The 21,740-nt window shown below is 37.1% G+C and overlaps 1 protein-coding gene across 3 annotated transcripts in view; it reads right to left on the bottom strand.

Annotated features, from left to right (window-relative positions):
• Positions 1-21,740, bottom strand: part of LOC119075225 — a 126,098-nt gene that overhangs the window by 46,793 nt on the left and 57,565 nt on the right. For 2 of the 3 annotated variants that reach the window (XM_037181613.1, XM_037181616.1), the window contains exon 2: positions 2,705-3,295. In XM_037181613.1, coding sequence (XP_037037508.1) covers positions 2,705-2,879 — 175 coding nt within the window. In that variant the 5' untranslated portion in view covers positions 2,880-3,295. The remainder of the gene's footprint in view (positions 1-2,704; positions 3,296-21,740) is intronic. The other variant, XM_037181614.1, reaches the window with a different exon arrangement.

Here is a 21,740-nt window from a genome sequence, read left to right as displayed (position 1 = left end):
AAAGCACGCAAGAATGTGTTACTATTGAAGGAAAAATTGCCACACTGACTTTGCTGACTTTACACTACGCTGGTAATGTTTACATCAAATTCTTGTTGTGCTGAGTTTTAGCCATCTCGCCTTAAGAGGCACGAGGTACTTAGCTCATATTTGATGATATCTTTTCATCAGAATCGTCTTTGAAAAGTGTACGTCCGCAGTTATGACCACGAATTGCGGTCGTACATTTTTGAAAAAGGATTCTGGTGGAAAGATATCATCAAAAGTAAACTTAAATCTAGTATTTAAAAAACGCTCAAATGTATGCTTTTCAGCAAAGTACAGGTGCCTCTTAACAGAAAAATTTGTCATTTGGTGTTGTTGGGGAGAATGTATTCACATACGTCGCGGTGTTGTGTATAGGCTCTTATAATATAGATCATCGTCAAGGATCCACGTTAAGAAAATCATCCACGATAGCCATCAAGGTTAAAAACAAATATGATACAAATGAATGAATGAATGAACGAAACTTTTAACCAAATTTAAGTGCGATTAGGTGTGAAAGTATACCGTAACTTGAAGTCGTCTTGGATAGGGATGGGAGGCGTTCAAAATTATCGATAATATCAATCGAAAGAAATTATCTATAATCGATTAATCATATCGTTATCGATAATTTAATAATTATCGATAATTATCAAAATATCGAAATTCGATAATTATCAAAATATCGATATTTTGATATTTATCTGAAAATTCATGATAATATACCGATATATCGATAAATATAGTCTTGGACGTGTTTTGATTATCTTCTTTATCATATATTTCTATGTTCTTCGAAGCATTAAAACATATGAAAAAACCAATTGTCTGGTGGAATAGGTTTGTTCCAAGGTCATTTCGAAATGTCAAATTTCATCCACAGAAGGCAACTTAACCTCAACTTTCAGGTTGATGACAAGGAAATTTGTTGACGTTTAGGTTATGTTCATTTCTGTCGTTCTTTACAGTTAAATGGAACAAACTATATGACAAATATGCTATACTAATAACATCTAACTACTTTACGACTGGCACTGATGCACTAATGTCCGTCCCCATAGCACTGTCAAGCACCGAATGTGACTTTGACATTACTCAATTAGAAGTCCAAACACACACCTGTTGACGCTTCGGTGGTAGACAGTGCGTTGCCGTCCCTCAATTATGCACAGTCGTATACACATCATATTGCCAATTTTAACATTTGCCAATGTTTCCCATTTTATCATCATCGCACGGAAAGTTTGATATAATGGCATATGGGATTTCAATCATTTGTGGTACACATTTCTCATGCACGAAAATTCATCAATGTTTGTATTACACTAGGTCCCACCTATTGGGTGGGTCAGAATCCTTGACTGTCTAAACTTCTCAATAGTATTTGTATTGTCATCTCTCTCATTAATAATTAAATTCTGTCTAGCTTCACTGAAAAGCTTCGAAACGTTATCAATCGATACTTCATAAAAGGGGGCCCGCTCAATAGAACAAACTGACAAATTAAAATGAAAAAACATGTATTTAAATGTGTGTGTGACAGCTTCGTGTACAGACAGTAAAAAGGGACTCCTAATGACATTATAATGTCAAAAGTAGAGGGACCCATAACGTCAAAATAAAGCAAAGTTGACGTTTTCGTGTTAGTGGTGTGTGTGATACATTTTTTCAATGAATTTCGGGTCATAATTCCTCTAAGTAGTCTACCTCTATGGTTTCATAACATCACTTCTGGTGATGGTTACATACTGGTTTGGTTTTATGCTCACATTAGAGTGTTCTACAACTTAAACTGCAACGGCATCGGCAGCTACGTATGGTGTATTTTCTGTTGTAGAACCCGTGACTTACAGTCTAGGAAATAAGATTGTTGCCGTCTTTCCTGACGTCGTCGCTGTCGTACACAAAATATATCTCGTTAAAATTGAACAAAACATAAAATATGTTTGCCGTGCGGATAACATCGTAGTAAGTATAATCCCACAAAATCCTCAAAAGAGGTAAAAGTGACGCTAGTTTTGGTGACGCATTCAGCGTGTGAACGTAATCAATTTTAAACAAGAAAATATGCCGACGAGAATTTTACCGATGACATTTTACAATGAAAATTTTACAAAAAAAAAGTTGTGTCATTAGTGACAGACGATTATTGTCTTATGAGAGGTTTCCTCAGCATCTGTCACTTTTGACGCAATTTTTTTTTTTGTAAAATCTCATCGGTAAAATTCTTGTCGACATATTTTCTGTTTATTTTCTCAAAAGATTTCTATGTCGTGAAATGGTTGAAAATGTATGAAGAAGATGCTTCCATTTCAAGTTGTGGTTTCTCCGGGTGTAGTGAACCGTTTTTGATGAGCATTCGTTGAACTCGAACTGAAGAGGACATTCGTTTGCAAATAATAATATTTTGATTCGCTTAAATATGGAGAAACTTCTATATTCGCCTATATGTATGTTCCTTGGTACTTCTGTTGGTGTTTTAAGGAAGGAGTACTAGCGTCACGAAGTCCGCTAACGCTACGTTCATGATTTTTTTACCCTCAGGTTTTCTTTGCCGGAAAACGAATTTCCGATCATAATTGAAAAAGAAAATGAAAAAAAAAAGAAAACGAAAAATGCTACAGAATGAATCCTAAAACAAAAATCGCGCGTACTCAATTTCAAAATGCTTCCTTACCCGTTGGATATATAATTATTGTTGGTCGTTTATTTTGCCCATGAGATCCAGCTGAAAGGTTTGTTATTATGGTCGTTGTGGTTTTAGATATCGGAATGGCTGTTGTCGTTGCCTCCACCATTGGCAATAATTTCTCCGTCGTCATATTGGCTGCATTTAATAGAAGACCGGGCATTTATTATCTTGCTGAAATTTTTCTCCGTTTTATATTGTATTATCTGGACGATGTGCTTAATTCTTAGTCGTACATTGAATCTGATATATATAAATATCCGTTTTGCCGTTTCGCTTTATTCTTTTTCTTCTTCTTCCTCTCAATGCTTTTGTTGAGGGAAAAAAATAAAATTTAATGAAAATACACCAACGACTACACACACACAGTTTTGTCGATAAATTTTTGTTTCGGCCTTTCGGTTTTTCTGTTTAGTTTTGATCGTTATTTATTCTTCCCAGTGGTGATTGTAATATTTTACTCCGCTCGCTCTTTCTCTCTGCTGTGCAAACGACTTCGAAACGAAAGAAAAACAAACAAAAAATTGGCGTAAGTGCTTTTTATTGTGCCTTAACGATCACATTTACAGGCCCCATCATCTGAAACGAAACGAAAAAGAATATCTCCGTTAAAAATGGCTTTTTGTGTAACAATATTCATTGAAAACAACATATTGGACATTAGAGCTAAAATTGGATGTCCCAACGTTGTCATTTGAGAAAATTTGCTCGTTTTTTTAACGAAGATGATTTTTTACTAAGAACGGATTGGATTTCCTTCGAGCGTGCAGTATTATGATATCAACTTCGGAATGAAGAATGTTATGAGTGGGTGACGGTTTCCAATACATATATCGTTTATTCAACAACTGCGAAGTGGCACTAGTCAAACGACCTAACACATTAGTTTCATCCAAGGTTTTTTACGAGGAGGTAACGTCGTTATCGCAAAAATCCATTGAACTTTGCAGTAATTTTCATAAAGTTCAGTTGAAATTTCGTGCTGAAATGCAGTAGTTACCGACAGTCTCCATGTTTCTTTTTTTGCGTTACGTCCCAGTGAATTTATAGCGATCGGCGTAACCTCCTCATATACAACCTTGGTTTTATCTTTGGCCATATCTACTCCGCAAGGGAGCATCGGTGGATCGTTATTTTTACTGATTTGGCTTATTTTTTCGAGGTCCTTTCATATCGAAAGTATTCTACCAGTGCTCAGTGGTAAATAGTGCGACTAACCCAGTGACATCTGGTGTACTTGGACTTGGAACGAAATTAGTAGGAGTAGAATACCGGCGGCTCCCAACAATGTCTTGACCGGTAAGCCGTGTGACAGCTCTAACGGAACTACACCAGATTTTTGAACCGGTTCAATCAGCTATGTTTTGATATACACGTCTGACAATCGTTTTTTTTTCTACTGCGGTTGAGTTTCGAACCCTCGCACTGGCAACTCATTCGTTAATAGTGGACCTGCTTAGGCTGAAAAAAGGGCTTAATCGTGCATCTTAGAAAATCGTTATAACGATGATTGTAGGTTGTTCCGTATCGATTCCTGATTTTAAATTGATGTGGGGCCAAGGCGGCAGCTCAATGGTTCTCTGGTGAGCGGCCGTTATGCCCCTTTTTTTCTATGATTCTTCATTCGTAAGCGAGAAGAGATATGAATCCACTTCCAAAGGATAAGTTATAGAGAAAAGTCTTTTTTTTTCTGACATTTCAATCCGAAATGGCGGAAAAACTTGGTCAAAGTCGAAAAATATTTTTTTCTCAAAGGAAAATCGCTGAAACCGATAGAAAGACTGTAAATTCGCAAACAATTTTCTTCGAAAGGTTTATAGAGAATTTAAAGAGCTATGTTTTCGTTTTTTATTTATTGAAATGTCCGTAACAATGAAGTTACCACATATTCTTCATGTAAAAATACATCGAAATTGTTATTTATTTAGAGTAAATAATCACACGTATTTCCATGACAATCGACCTAAAGTTGTATTTTCTGTAAATTTTAGTAACTCAAGGTGTAACCGAGTTTCATATTTTCACGGAAACATGTTCTAGAATTTAAGGATTTGGAAGGATCTCTGAGTTTTTTTTGGATTCTCTTCAGTATTCATTGAACTATTGAGGTGGTAGTGGGTCAGTTCCAAAAATTATGTCACTGCACATGCACAATATGTTCCCAGCTCTAGAACGTAAGTATTATGAAGGATATCTGAGGTTTTATTGGGTTCCCTTCTGGACTTTTGGGATTGTTGAGGTTATATTATGTTAGTTCCTAAAATTCCAACACCTTACATGGTATACCATGCTATCAGTTCTAGAATTTGAGTAATTTGAAGGATTTGTCAAGTTTTTCTGGGTTTCCTTCTGATCTTCTGTTGTCAATGAGATGGTAGTATTTTGGTTCTTAAAATTCCTCCATCCAACATGATCTACCATCTTCCCAGTTCTAGAATTTTGAGGTTTCTTAGGATATCGTTTGAACTTACGGGATTGTTAAGATGACTTGGAATAATCCTGAATATCCAGATGATAATGGTTAAATTTTAGGATCTGACCAGTTCTATAATCCAAAAAGTCCACAATTTAGAGATTTTCCTTTGACCGACTTTGACCAATTTTTTCCGCCATTTTGGATTCAAATGTCAAAAAATAAATTTCATCAAATTTTTTTTTAGACTTTTCTCTATAACTTATCTTTTTGGAGTGGAGTGATATCTCTCCTTGCTTACGAATGAAAAATCATAGAAAAAAAGGGACATAACGGCCGCTCACCAGAGAACCATTGAGCTGCCGTCTTGGCCCCACATCAATTTAGAATCAGGAATCGATACGGAACAACCTACAATCATCGTTATGACGATTTTCTAAAATGCACGATTTTTTGCCTAAGCTGGTCCACTATATGTGGAAAGCATACATTTCTGTTATACCAACTCACTCCAATAACAGACCAACATAAAAAAAAAACTGAATTTGTATGAGAGACTACTGCGTAGTGGAGATCTTTTATTTAAATTCTATTCTTGTGTCTGTTCTTGGAGTGCGTTGTTCATACGCATTCTAACCGGTGAGGAGCAGGAACGCCATCTATTATCATTTCTCGGATCGCAACAAGGTAAATTTACGCTACTGTCGTAAAAAATGTTTCAAGACAAAGATTTTCCGAAGCCGTTTTACGACTTTTCCCATAAAGTCTTTAAGTTCATCTTTTCTGAGCGACCTTCGTTCACGCACGAATCGTCAAATGTCGAATTGTTCAATGTATATTTTTACTGCTCTCGTTACTGCCTTTGTTGGCAAAAGAAGTCCCTCTGCAAACAAATCTTTTCTAATTTTGTTCCATGTACTTCTGGACTGAACCTTCCGACAGTGTTTGGGATGGGAGCGCATAAATTATCAAATTTCTTTTTCGTTTCTTATTTGCCCTTCCACTTAGAAATGCCACTTCAATAGAAAATCGAACAAATTACAAGTCAACCGGTCTCATCTGTTTGCTCTAATTCTAAAGTTTATTTTCATTATCCCCGCAGTGTATCTTACGTAGTGTTCGGCTTCATCCTCCTCCCCCCACTGAATATCACGTAAGGCCATATTGTATTACAGACGAGCGAAGAAAAAAAAGGTTTTCGAATTACCAATCATTATTATTTGTTTATCCCAAATTTTACCGATTCGATTGCTATAAGCTCTACCTTACAAGCGCTTTTTTTACGCTCGTATATCAATTCACAAAAAACCTTTTTTTTGCTTCGTCAAAAACATTTTTTCCCGTTGGTGTTACATTAAATGCGAGCGACTTGATTTTCTCGTCTCACAATAATATTGAGAAAAAATCTCCTCTATACAAACAGTATTATGCAAGGATTTATTTGCACACACTCGATGGGGCCTTTTACATTCTACATATAAATGTGTTTCAATGGGGCTAAAAGGGCCATAATTTAAGGTGTTTTACGGAATACGTTTAAATTCTTATAAATTTTGCTCGGGTTACATTGGAGAAAAAAAATAAAATTTGTCCGAAGGCTAATGGAATACAAAACTTCGATATGAATTAAGTGCGGCTTTTCCATCGTAAAACTAGATTCTTCTTCTTCTTCTTCTTCTTTTTCAGCCTGTTTCTATCCACTGCTGGATGTAGGCCTCTCCAACTTCTTTCCATTTCGTACGATCCATTGCCATTTGCTGCCAGTTTGTACCTGCAATATTCTTAATTCCGTTTGTCCATCTCTCTGGTGGTCTACCTATAGCTCGTCTTTTATATGGTCGCCAGTTCATGATCTTTTTGGTCCAACGTTCGTCTGTCCTTCTTGCAATATGTCCCGCCCAGCTCCATTTCAGAGATGCTATTCTTTCCATGACATCAACGACCCTGGTTTGTTGTCTAATCCATTGATTCGTCATTCTGTCTCTGAGTGTTATTCCAAGCATACTCCGTTCCATGGCTCTTTGTGTCACTCTCAATTTATCTTCGGATGCTTTTGTTAAAGTTAACGTTTCCGCTCCATAAGTGAGCACTGGAAGGACACAAGTGTCGAAAACTTTGCGTTTCAGACTATTATTCATTTTGCTTTTGAAAATTAGTCTGAGTTTTCCGAACGCTGCCCATGCAAGACCAATCCTACGTCTTATTTCTGCAGTTTGGTTGTCCAGACCTAACTTCAGTTTATGTCCTAGATATACATAGCTGTCGACTCGTTCAATGACAGTGTCACCAATTTTGATTTCTCTATCGTCCCCGATGTTGGTCATGACTTTTGTTTTCGATAAGTTCATCTTGAGGCCAACCTTGCTTGCCTCTTCACTTAACTGTTGTAGCATAAGCTGAGCCTGACCTAGATTCGCTGCTATCGGTACAATGTCATCAGCGAAGCGGAGATTGCTCAGGTACTCTCCACTTATCTTTATTCCCATTTTACTCCAGTTTAACTTCCTAAAAATACTCTGCAGAATCGCCGTGAATAATTTCGGTGAAATGGTGTCACCCTGCCTTACACCTCGGCCAATTCTGAATTTTTCCGTGCTCTTATGAAGTTTTATACATGAAGTAGCATTTTTGTACACATATCGAATTGTGTTGGAGTACCTTGAGTCTACTCTACATTCGTCTAATGCGTCCAATATCGACCATGTTTCCACTGAATCGAAAGCTTTTTCGAAGTCTATGAATAGCAAGACTATGTCGATGTTGTATTCACGACACTTCTCAATAAGCGTTCTCATCACCTGCAAATGGTCGTTTGTGCTGAAACCAGATCTGAAAGCAGCTTGTTCAACGGGTTGGTAGAAGTCGAACTTGTTAGTGTTCCTCTTCGTAATGATTTTCATAAACAACTTGTAGAGTGTTGACAATAGGCTTATGGGTCGGTAATTTTCCAGCTTTGTTATGTCTCCTTTTTTATGCAGCAATGTAATTACCGCATTTTCCCAGGCTTCTGGTACTTCTTCCCATTGGAGACATTGATTAAACAAAGCCGTGATTGCCTTTAACAAGGAGTCTCCACCCAGTTTAATGGCTTCCACTGGAACACCATCTTCTCCGGGAGACTTTTTGTTTTTCATCTCGGCTACTGCAGCTTTGACTTCATCCACAGTTATGTCGGGCATATCCTCCGATCCCACGTTTCTTATTATTGGTCTATCTTCGGTTTCTTCCGTTGGGCTCTGTCTTGCTGAAGAAAACAAATTCTCATAAAATTCTGTTGCAATGTTTAATATCGCATTTCGATCCGTTTGGATCGTTCCTGTTTTGTCTCGTAATTTGAAGATTTCTTTTTTGGCGTTTGTCATTTTTCTCCGTAGGACTTTCATATTGCAGTTAGCTTCAATTATGTCTTGAGCCAATTGGACATTATATTTTCTTTCATCTGATCTCCTTGCTTTGTTGATACTTTTAGACAAGTTCCGGTATTCCACCGAATCTCGTCCTCCGTTTTTTACCAACTCTGCTCTGCTTGCGATCAGGTCTAATGTTTCTCTGCTGAGTTTTGATTCTTTCCCTTGGACGGATTTGCATTTGGATTTCATGAAACCCATTATTGTATCGACGATTTTGGTATTCAATTCGTCCAATGTTTCATATTGATTGTTGACGTTATCTAATTCGGCAGTCATTTTCGTAGCAAATTCTTCATTTTGTGTGTAAAGCCGTTGTACGTCAATCTTTTCACTTTTCTGAACTAGTTGTGATCTTTGAAATCTGGTATTTAACGTGACTCTTGCACGAACCATTCGGTGATCACTACCGGTTGAAAAATTGTTTAGGACAGTAACGTTCTTAACGGTTGACTTACAGCCAGTTATGATGTAATCGATCTCATTTTTCGTTACACCATCTGCACTAGCCCAAGTCCATTTCCGTTGAGGCTTTCCGGCAAAAAATGAATTCATTGCGTACAAATTGTGTTGCTGTAAGAAGTTGAGTAAAGTATTTCCACGCTCATTTCTTTGGTCGTTGCTAAAACTACCAACAGAAACTTCGGAGTCTTCTTCTCGTTTTCCCAGCTTCGCATTGAAATCACCGATTAGATATTGGTAATGTGAAGGGTTTTCGTCCAGAGCTTTCTCGACATCTTCATAGAATCTTTCTACTTCTTCGTCATCATGAGTGGACGTGGGTGCGTAAACCTGAATTAATTTGACACTGTATCTGTTATTTATCTTCAGGCTTACGTATATCACTCGATCGGATATGCTTTTCGTGTGAATTATGCGATCCGACCACCGCTTGTTTATGAACAATCCGACACCGTGCATCAGCATCTGACTGTCACTTCCTCGGTAGAAGAATGTATGCCCTGATTGTAATTTCAGGCATTCCTCTCCAGGTTTTCTCACTTCGCTCACTCCCACAACATCCCATTTTATCTTTTCTAGCTCTTCTTCCATTTCTTGCATTTTTTGTCTTGACGACAATGTTCTGGCATTATATGTGGCAATGTATAATTCTTTATGGCTTCGTTTGAAGGTTTTTAGCATTAAAACACCACGCTTGCTACTGCGGGTTGGTGAGTATGAAAGCTTTACTTTGCTCGCCCCCGGTAATCCTCGAGCTCTGACCCGCACATTTCTGCACGTTCCGGGACCACCGTGCCTATCAAAGTGCACAGTGCCCGACGGGGTAGTGTTACTCTTTTTGAACATTCTTTTCCATAAAGCTTTGCCCATTCTTTTGAACCTATCTGAGCAAAAGGTTATTCGTCCTTTAAAAGCTTAACCTAGTAGCTAATAAGAATTCTGGGATCGTTCTATCCTTTGGCTTCCTGATCGTGTTGTTGCACCTCAACGTTGGTCCCTTAACCCCAATTCTTTTGGCTTCCAGCTCACGATTCATTCAACCTTAAGATTGATCTATCTAATCCTATCTTATTTACTGCTACGTCCTCGTTAAACTTCATTCCCTCCACTCTTTTTCAAACTGGCTTGGGACAGTCTTTGGCGGTGTTGTAAAACTAGATTGGAGATTGGAAAATAGTTCCCAAAAATAATTACGTTTACGAAAGTGCAGGATATTATAGAAAGTGTGAGAGTGTTTATTGACGTCGCATCACATAACTGATCTGAAAACTGGTTCGTCGCTTTATCATGGACTTTTGCGCGTAGGATAGAAAATTGTTAAATTTAAACATGGAACATGGAATGAAAATTCTAACATTTTCCACATGAAATTTTTTAGACCCGTACGAAGTACTGGGGTCTTATAGGTTTACGCATACGTTTGTAACACGTCGAATTGGACTCCCTGAGTAAGGGGAAACCTATTGTGGTTGTCCAGAGATGCCAAATCAGCAAGAAAAAAAATGTCCGTCTGCCCGTCCGTCTGTCTGTCTGCACGATAACTTGAGTAAAACACATCCGATTTTGAAAATTCTTTTTTTTCCGTTTAATAATGTCAAAAGACAGGCTAAGTTCGAAGATGAGTGATTTTGGATCGACCCCTCCCGAGCTGTGGCCCAATAAGTGCTTTACGGTTTTTCGAAGATATCTCCGGACATTTAAACGTTAAACTTGTAAGTGATACGTCAAATAAAAGGTATTTACAATACCGATCGACAAAAAAAAGTTTATGGAAATCGGATGACCGACTCGTGAGTTAGACCCCTTGGTGTGAAACAGGCACAGGGCGGCAAGCAGTTTTTGATTGTAGGTTGGCCGAATTTGAACGGATTTTGATGGATTTGGCTTTATTAGATAGGTATTGACCGTACCAATCAGGGAAAAAAAGTTTTTGAAATTATGTTCACCGGAGCGTGAGCTAGGTCTCTTGGAGTGAGCTCTTATCTGGCTACTCGGCCGTACAGTGAACGTGGAGTATTTTGTCGCAATTTGTATGGTGTGCCAAATTACCCCACGCCGATGTCCACTTTGATAAAATTCTAAACAGGCATCTGTCACTTATTCAGCTTTAGAAATTAGTCGTATCATAGCCCTATAGCCACAAGCATGAAATGTGAGTTGTCAAATTTGTAGTCTATTTAACTCACCCAAAGAAAACATACATTTTGCTGACAAGCGCTATTTTTGGTAAACATTTTCCCTATTTTTCCATAAACATTTTTCTAAAAAAAATTTGAGGAAAAGCCGGTAAATTTAGGTAAAAATTGATAAATAATGGGAAAGCATTTGCCCAAAAATAGTCCTTGCTCCTGTTTGAACGAAACTCAGAGCCTACTATGATTAAAGTAGACTTCAAAGTCTTTCTACGTTAGTGCTTCGAAGCTAGATCGCATAGCATTTGCTTGACTAACATTCTGACTTTGCTTGATAACCAATCATCATCAACAGTATAAGAAACACCACGATATTGGATACATATTTTACATTTATGATACTTTAACGAGATACTTTCTGCTGTATGTGTATTGATTTGACATCAGGGAAGTGCACACTTTTCTAAAAAAAAAAAACATTTTATGAACAGTCGTTTAATGCTGTTCATAGCGACTCTGCCTGGAAGGAAAGCACATTTTCTGCTTTGGTAAAATGCCATTAAAATATAAATTATTACAGCGATAACAAGAAAGTCTGTATTTCCAAGGCGAGGTTTCGATTATTTTTTTCATTTTTTATTTTGAGCGCGAGATATTTTATATATTATCTCATGTATAGACTGCATAGTATACGCGTGCTGCTGTGGTTCCTTTTTTTATCGATGAGGGTTGCGCGATTTTCTTTTGAATTTTTGTTTCTCTTCGTTCCATCGATCACCGAAATAGAGAGCTCGCATGGAAGGCATGAAATGTTTATTGAATTTTATTGAATCTAAGTAAAGCAGAGAAAAAAAAACACATAAAAATAAATGAGATTTATAAGCAATACAAAGCTGCTGTGCATGTTAGGGTGGGTCAATTCTGTATGAAAATTTAAAAATAATCATCTTAGAATTAGATGCTTATGCCATGAAAAGTGTGTGCCGTTGGATTATTTACTGCTACAAAAATGAGTTCTATAAGATGAAAATTGTGGGTTCAGGTCACACCTGTGCGCCAATTTTTCATTTCAATTAAGTAGAGTATTAGGAGAAATTCTTGGCTGGTACTCAGTTCGTGAGACCGCGCAGATTGCATGAAACATGCCTGAAAAATCATTTACATCAGGTTTACATCAAGCATGAAATATTTTTGACAGATGGCTCATACATTTTATGTCAACATTATGAATGAATCAATTTTTTTAAAGCATTTTTTACGTCTGCATCATTCAAAATGATTGAAAAATGTTGACATAAACGTATTAGCCATCTGTCAAACATTTTTCAGGCTTGATGGAAAACGATTAATAAAGTTAGAAGTTTCTATATCGAAAACTAGGACCAAAACTCGTTATCAAACGTGCAACTGGTTGATTCGAAAGATAGTTCGTACCGTACCTCGGTTCTTTTAACAATTTCAAGGTCGAACGTCTCAGATCATATTAGATAGATAGATAAGAAGAAATGAGTGGGGTCAGGCTCGGAAAGCCTGACTGGCACCTGGATACAGATCCTTTGTACCACGGTCCCCCTCATTCCTTTGTTTATTAACAAAATAAAAAGAAAAAAAAAATACAAATGTCATGTGTAGAAAAATACAACAATCTCAAAATGTCAAAACTCATTGTGTCCAGCCAACTTCTTTGTCGAATCCTCGTGATGCGCCTTACGGTGTTGAGAAAAGGAAGAAGAAGAAGAAGAAGAAGAAACTAGAACCGCCCGAATTGCTGGCATTCCGAAAACAGCCGCTTTGGTATCTCGGTTCCAGCCGTCCTTTCTATTGGGTTGGGGTTTCGGACGTCCATCACTCAAACTGGCTTTTACAAACCCTATCGGTTCGGACCCTCCATTTCTGGTGAGCCAGTACTTCTAGGGGTGCCTTCCACACCTTCAGCAAAGGGTGGTTGGAGGTGGCGGTCTATAAACCCAGTTCTTCGCTTCAATAAGCTAGGACTGGATTTTCCTTCCGGCGTTTTACGATGTGCCCCTCCGTGTAGTTTGGCCAACTCGTTCGGTTGTCTATTAGTAGGACTATTTATGTGGGATTCGTTCGATTTGTTCTTAACCGAACCGCCATGATTAATATTGCGCTGTAGCAACCTGGTTTCTTTATCAATATTTGCGTCCGATTGGCGCGATGCAACATTTTTACCACAACAATTTTCTATGTGGTCAGAGGCGTATTGCTCGATGTCTCTTTGGACGTTGTACCGATTTCCTTTGTTCCATCCGTTTGTGAATACTGATAATTTCGAGAATTCACAGAAGAGACGGTTTTTGCGTGTAATAAAGGGTTGCGTGTATAGCCACATGGCGTCGTTTGATAAAACGAGAGTAGTGGAAACACGAACTCACACAAAACATAAAACCTTTACACAAAACAATCTCTTTGCCTTGTTTAAGCGTTTCCAACGATTAAAAATTTTAAGCCTAGATCGAAATTAGTTAACGTAGCACCAAACTATTTCAATCCAACAAATATACAATAATTCGTTCACAGAAAATCGAAAATGTGCAAATATGAGGCGCATATGCAGAACCACATAACTGAATAAATCATTCGATTTATGTAAGAAGTGGATGTGCTCTCACCTATGTGACATTCACATGCAGCAATCGTGACATTGTTATTTGATGGCGCGAAAATGTTGGATGTTTACTAATGATCTGGAAAATCTTTAATTCTAGTCGTCTTTACTTCCTCAAAGCTTCGATTCTTGGTCTTTAATTCCTATAAATGCCAAGGCTCCGTATGAATATCGGACAAAAATAATTCACACAAAAACCGAGCAAAATAGAAACACAATAGGTGCCAAACAAAAGCGAGTATAACTGTACACTGAAATGAATTTACACACGAAGCAATTAACGTGGTTTTTTTACACATTGACTGGAGTGATATTTACGAAAAACTTTATTGAAGACAATTCTCATCACAACTACCAAAAATGTTTCAAGTTGTACGATTTATTTAACCACGCTAAATTAGCCGTAAATTAAATCGGAAAAACAAGCTTGAAAAATTATAATCGGCAGCAGACGGAGAAATGCATGTTGCTCGGTCGACAGACACTCAGACACTCAAAATCATTCAAAATGATTGAAAAATGTTGACATAAACGTATTAGCCATCTGTCAAACATTTTTCAGGCTTGATGGAAAACGATTAATAAAGTTAGAAGTTTCTATATCGAAAACTAGGACCAAAACTCGTTATCAAACGTGCAACTGGTTGATTCGAAAGATAGTTCGTACCGTACCTCGGTTCTTTTAACAATTTCAAGGTCGAACGTCTCAGATCATATTACTTCTCACTGTACACAAACTTTGACGAGATCAAACTGTCTTTAATGTTGCCTTTGAATATGTCGTATGACATCATTATGTCCGCCAATTTTCTCCTCAACTCAAGATTTTGAAGCCCAACCTGTTGGCTTCGTTCCTCGTATGGTGCCAATCGGAACGAAGTAGCATTTCTGCGACTATCTAGCAGATAGATGACAAACTGCTTTTGAATCGATTCGATGTCGTCCTTGTAGACTTCCGATGACGGGTTCCAGATTACCGATGCATATTCCAATCTCGATCTGACGTATGCCAAATACAATGTTCGTTGTGTGTCGATTGAAGTAAAGTTGCCATTTGAGCAGTGTTTTATGCATCCAACAATTTGGCTGCACTTTCTTGCTGTCAGCTCACAGTGTTGACCCAAATGAAACCATCTATCGATCAACATTCCAAGATCTTGACTTTCGTCTCTTCTCTCCAAGACATGTTCGTCCATTGTATACTTTGTGTCAATGAAAGATGTATTGTCTCGATAAATGCTGAAAACGTAGCACTTTTCGGGGTTGAAGTATAAACGGTTTTCATCACACCATTTCAGCACATTGTCGACATCGATTTGCATCCGAACTGCATCACTTTCACGTCGGATAACTTCAGCTAATTTGATATCGTCCGCAAACATCAACGGCCTTAAATGTATGATAACGTCCACAATATCATTAATGAATACAGTAAACGCCGACGGACCAAGCGAACTTCCGTGTGGCACTCCCGATGGAGACTCATAAATTCTAGATTTGTCATCTCCAATCTGTACGTAATTTGAACGTCCCTTAAAATATTGACACAACCATTTCGCTGATTTTTTGCCGATGTCAAACTTTGCAAACTTCAACATCAACCTTCGAATCCAAACTGAATCGAATGCCACCTTGAAATCTCCGTATACTAAATCCAACTGACAACGGTCTTCAAACGCATCATATGCCAATATCGATAGAATCAATAAATTCGTGACGACCGATCGTTTACTCCTGAATCCATGTTGCGCTTCGGATAAATTAGGTTGAACGACTTCACTGAGTTTATTTTTCAATGTGATTGGTTGAATTGCGACGACTCTGTAATTCTTAATATCGGTTTTCCAACCTTTCCTTTTGTAGACTGGTACCACGCGTGATATCTTCATTGCTTCGGCTATCTTTCCTTCGTCGTTCGTCGTCCTTCGTTGGCGAAACTAATGACAGTACCTAGTTCACTTTAACTATTTTGTGTGCTAACTAATTAAAGGTGCTTACAAAGGCGGAATAGTTTTTAAATTCCTGAGAAATTCAATATCAAATTTGAGCATTTTTTGGAACAATTCAGCAATTTTCTTAACAAAGAAATCAAAAATTGACACGTTCCGTGAAGTTGGCTGTGTTTAGTTAAGTTGGCCTCACAGTCATCCGTTTTGCCTCCGTGTACGTGACTGTTGTCATTTCAAACAATAGGCTCTATGTCATGCACACGGAAGCAAAACGGAATGAAAACGGATGACTGTGAATTCAGACATAGCACTCAAAATTATGGTATGCCAGCTGTCAATTTGATCAATATTAGAATGGGAAAATAAACCGTTTTCGAAGCAAACGGCACTTAGTCACGGCTACAATTACTCAAAATGCCTAAGTGTCACTGGCTTCAAAAATGACAGAGAATCCGAAAAGTAATCGAAAAAGCGAGGAGCACTGAAGTTTTAAATCTGCATACAAAATTGACCCACCCTAGTGTATGTACACATACATCTAATAATAATTGGGTAGATTTATGAGCCTCTTAATTTATTTTGTTGATTTTTTTAACGTTTTTGAATTTTTGATGAGGGTTCTTCAGAACAAGATTTACAGTCAGTCCATTTCTGCCTTTTTAACACTCGTTTTTCGTAAGACATTTCGAATATTTGCTTTAGAGAAAAGACACAAAATCGAAGTTTTCCCAGGAAATCTAATTTACTAATACACCAGCAACAAAAAAAAGATGATGAAAAAATGGGATGGTAAAATGATCCATAAAATTTCCCTTTGAAATTACAGCCAGAGTTTTGCTACCAGATGGTAGGCTCGTAGGTGGTAGACAGATCGTAAGGTCAAATATGCCGCAATTTCGTGTGAAGTTGAGACTCCTTCGGCCTTTATAACAGCCAGTTATATTCACTCGAATTCCGACGACGAGATGGTGAAGCTTTATTCGCCAATGAATCATTTCAGTAATCTACTACTTTCTTGAAGGAACGGTTGATTATTCTATTCGGAATGACAATCAACAGGCAGGCCCGTAGCCAGCCGTCGAGCTCTTGGGGGGCAAAAGCCGTAAAAAATATTTTGTATGAGAAAATTTAAAAAAATGCCAAATTTTGAAAATCCCTAGCTACGGGCCTGCCAACAGGTTAAAATAAGAAATGACGACATGTAAGAGACTATTCCAATGTTGACTCTGAAGGAAAAATAGATCTCCCCAAAGTAATAGCTGATGCAACTGAAAACTGAAAATATTCGAGACAAATTGCATGCCAAAGTTTGTGGGATGTGGGATCTTAACGTTCGTCCTTAATAAAACAACAAAACGTTTCCTTTTCTCGCTACCTCACGGCCATAGGTACACACGTACAGTTTTATATGAGCTACATTTTCCACATTGAGCTATAAAAGTTGTTAAAAGTGTGGTCCCATAAAATTCTTCAACATATGCGTTTCCATGGAGGTGATACGATAATTTGATGGGGCGTTCAGTGAAATATATAAATGAACTTTTCGCACGGGCAATAAAATGAGGTGTAATAAAATCGGTGCGAAGTAGACTAGTAAACATTGTAGCTAAAGGCATAACCGAATTTCAGCTTCAGTTTTAGGAAAAATGGCAAAACAATGAACTGAAAAGCCTTGCTAATCCCTTTTCAAAAATTCGCAGCCGTGCTGAGGCGTCATTATACTCTTTTTCTAAGCCTCTTGCCTTATATTTTCTTGTAAGTGTCACTCTTGACTGACCTCCAACCTTTCCATCATAGGACGTTACAAATACAATATTTGACCTCAGACCAATAACGCATCGTTCAAACAGATCATGTGATCAATAACTGTCAATTTAACCAATATCTAGTTTACTTAACATCAACTTTCTTTTCTAACGCCGTTGGTTGGTCATCTAACGTTACTGCTTTCGATCAGTTTCGTGAATATTTATCATTTGTTCAACCAATGTGTGAGCAAGTATAGCAATTATTCGTCAACATTCACTAGCGAATTTTTGACAGTTTTAACAAGGCTGCCCATATCGCAGTCGCAGTCATGGGAAGGATAATGCTTAGTTTCCTCTTACCAAAAAAGTACTCCGTGTGAGAGACAAAATTGAATTTTTTAAAATTTTTCTTTGTTTATTTAACAGCTTGCTCTCTCACGGCTCTCTCATGGAGTAATTTTTGTTGAGTGGAGTGGACACTTAAAGAGATGAAACTTTGACAGTTTTCACCACAATTGCTGTACGCGCCCTAATTCTTCTCTTCAACGACTTAACGTTAAATGCACTGCTAAGCTTACTGGCCCTGCACGTACGCATCGAATTTCTTTTGTTATTCTGTCAAACTTGACGTTTATAACAAAAGAAATTGGAAACGTGTACAGCCTCGCGTCGCTACATATGTAAGGACAAATAGTATTTATGATGGGAAAGCTCATCCATACCATTTGGTGACCACTGTTGTGCATAAACCGATCACATACGATTACAAGGCGGTAAGACGTGTATTCGTCATCTAATGTGATTTGGGTGATATGATAAGAAAAAGATATCAAATTTTGATGACATTAATTCTGCCACCTCACCCGACAACATGTGTGAGTAGAAAAGCCTATGTCCGAAATTGTTCACCCCCGCACATAGTATTGTAGCCCATTAAATGCGGTCTATTGCAATGTTAATGGATGATAAACTGAAAGAACATAATCTGACATTAATTCCTGTATTCAGGCATTTCCATTAGCAACACACAACAAACAAAGGACGAGAGAATGTCTGGCTGTGTTCGTGTGGGAGAATTTTCGTATAGTTTCCATCCAAAAGCCCCGATCTATATAATATTCAAACAAAAATTCCATCGTTTTTTTCGGTCCTTTCGCTGTGTGTGTGTGTGTGTGAGTAGCGGCATGCCATCGCATTTCGTTTAAATAGATAATGTTTTGTAGGAAATTCCATTACGTTGATTAATGAAGCGTTGCAACGGCGGTAAAGATTAATTTGAATATTGTGTGAGTGTGTCTCTGGTGTGGAATTCGAGTCTTCGCATCTCTCTCTCTCTCTATATAGACTGGGTGGGTGGGTTGGATGATGTGGTATTTTACTTTAATTTAAATTGCTGTTTTTGCAAAAGTTTGCATAAACGCAGATAACATTCCCATGATAGTGTAAAGTTAATCCCGTCCGTCGCAACAAAAAACATAGGAATACAGACCGCACATAGCCAAAACGATGGAAATAAAGTTGTAAAGTTGTTCAGAAATGATGCCGAAACGAACAATGGCATTATTATCGTTCAGATTCTACTAATGGGTTTCTTGAATTGGCAGCTCAAGTTTTTCGAATAGTTCACAACGCAAAACGTTCCTGAACGTTTCACACTGCTGATTTCGGTAGCAATGTAAAGTTCTCGATTTTTTTTTTGTTTACAGCTCTTTTCGCATTGTCATAAAATGTCAAACTTGCATTTGCTGCTAAATTTTCTATATTGAAATGAATCAGTCAAAGAAAATCGAGCGAAAATAAAATTGTGACAACAAATGTACAGCCCGTAAATATTTTTCATGTGCAGAATGAGCACCAGCTGAATATCACCAGCTGGATCTGCTAACACACACTTATTGTATGATAAACAATCAAAACACATTCTTAACATTTACCACGTATGAATGAAACGCGTAGATGACGTTAACGTCAGGGCTTATTATTGGAAATTTTTTAAGAATTTTTCAAGAATTTGTAAGAATTTAAGGAATTTTTAAGAATTTTTAAGAATTTTTAGGAATTTTTAGGAATTTTTTAAGAATTTGGTTGATTTTTGCTGTAAAAAGATAAGTTCATGCAAATTTACGTATCTAAGTCAATTTTTAGATTTCAATTACGATTATAAAATCGAACAATTCAAAATTCAATTTTATCGCATGAAGTTGTGTCTGATACGATTTCGACTGATGAAGTCGCCTCTGATTGTCAAAGCGACAAAAAACCATTAATTAATGTGAAGAAAGTTATTTTGAGTTTGAAGCCCCCCTCGCTTGTATGACTAAGTTTTCCAATTTCCCAGTTTTCTTACCATTTTTGAATAAGCTTGTGTTTTTAAGAACACAAAATTATATTCAGATGAAAAAACGATACAATAATGGTCTATTTGCCACATCATTGATTGTGTATCTCTTTTACTCTCACTGGCCGTTTAGAAAACTCAAAATTAATTTAATTTTCTAAATAAACAAAGAGAGCTCTGAGTTGAAGGTTCAGCAAGCGATGTTTTACACCCAATAAATATGAGTCTACTAAAAAGCACTGGAAAGGTGGCATATTTCTTACCTACCTCGGTGAATTACTGCCCTCGCTTCGCTCTGGTCGCAGTATTTACATTAGTTCAAATGTTCCCTTTCATAAGTTTATAAGCATGTGAAAAAAATTTTTAAGAATATAATTTCACGCAAAAATTGTCTTAGATTCCAGATTACTAGTCCAATAAAAATCCAATCTTCGAACTTCACTACCCACTAGTCGGAACCACCAGAAAATATTTAATGTCATGTAAATCCATACTTAAACTTACTTTCAAAACTCACTTTTCTGAACTACGACCGAATGAAGTTTTATAAGACCCATGTACCTCCAAACCACAGACTACCTAAACCCTTATCTCTATAAACAATATGGACAGCAATTCGTATCATATAATTAAATTTCGTCTTTCAGTGATTTCATGTGTATTTTATGTAAACTCAATTTCTAGAGCATAATAACTACAGTCTCAAATGTCTCACTGTCAAATTTTTCTGAGAATTTTATTGTGTCATTGCAAATTCACAATGACATTCTCTGAAAAAAATGACAGTGAGACATTTGAGATGTCGTTCACTGTACTCAACCAACCAAAAAAAAATTTCGTGGCAATAAAAAGAAAAAAGTTGTGTATAGAATTACTCCCATCTCACTACTTCAATATTGCCCATCTACGAACTTAACGTCATGATTTTCATTCTCCATCGATTAAAACCAAAATTTTGAAAATCGGTAAAGAATTACTTGAGTTATCGCGGAAGCAAGTGTACGGACGTTTTCTGTATTTAACGTTTTATGCCAATGTAGAACATTTTCAAAATATCATATTGAACTTAGCGTTACGTACATTAAGGTTATTTTCTGTCATAAAACCCTGACTTTCATATTAAATGCAAAATATTTTTGCATTTTTTTAAAGAATTTTTTAAGAATTTTTAAGAATTTTTAAGAATTTTGAGAAATTTTAGAATTTTTTAAGAATTTTTAGAATTTTGAGAACTGAAATTCCCAATAATAAGCCCTGTAACATAGAAATGCACTGTGTGTAGGTTGTCTTTGAATTGAATACAATACAAAGTGTTTTTGTTTGTACACCAGCTAGTGATATTCAGCTGGTGCTCATTTTGCATATGAGAAACATTTAGCAATTATATGGACGCATTGTCATTGTTTTCTTGTGAACGGAAAAATTGACAGTTTGGCCATAGAGTGTTATGATGAAAGAGAAGAAGATATTTTGACAAGTACCCCGAGGCAAGTTAAAATAAACTGGTCTTCTGTCCTCTCGCTCTCAACGTACCACGTTAAAAGAGAAGCAAATACTTTGACAAGTACCCAAGGCAAGTTATAATAACTAGTCTTCGGTTTTCTCGCTCTGATCATAACAGTCTATACATTTTCTGTCAAATTTTTATTTTGCCTAGATGTATAAACCAGGCCTTCCCCACAAAAAATATGAAATGACAAAAAAAACCTATCGGTTCGAATAGATTTGTTGTCATTTCTATTCATTATTGTGAAAAGAATGTTTTGAAATGAGTTTGAAATGCATTCTGAATGCCTACTTAGGAAATGCTCAAAACAAACGAGGCATTGAAAACGTGTTTTGGTCTTGTTTTTCAAGGCGAAATTTTCGAAACTGTCAAATGAAGTTAGAACTTTTTCAATTCAAAATCGCGATTGCTGCATCTGTCAATGAAAACTAGGACCAAA

Source organism: Bradysia coprophila, unplaced genomic scaffold (assembly GCF_014529535.1).
Source record: "Bradysia coprophila strain Holo2 unplaced genomic scaffold, BU_Bcop_v1 contig_193, whole genome shotgun sequence".
In the NCBI taxonomy this organism is placed as follows: Eukaryota; Metazoa; Arthropoda; class Insecta; order Diptera; family Sciaridae; genus Bradysia; species Bradysia coprophila.
The sequence above is the reverse complement of the archived record's forward strand: the minus strand, read 5'-3'. Positions and strand labels throughout refer to the sequence as shown.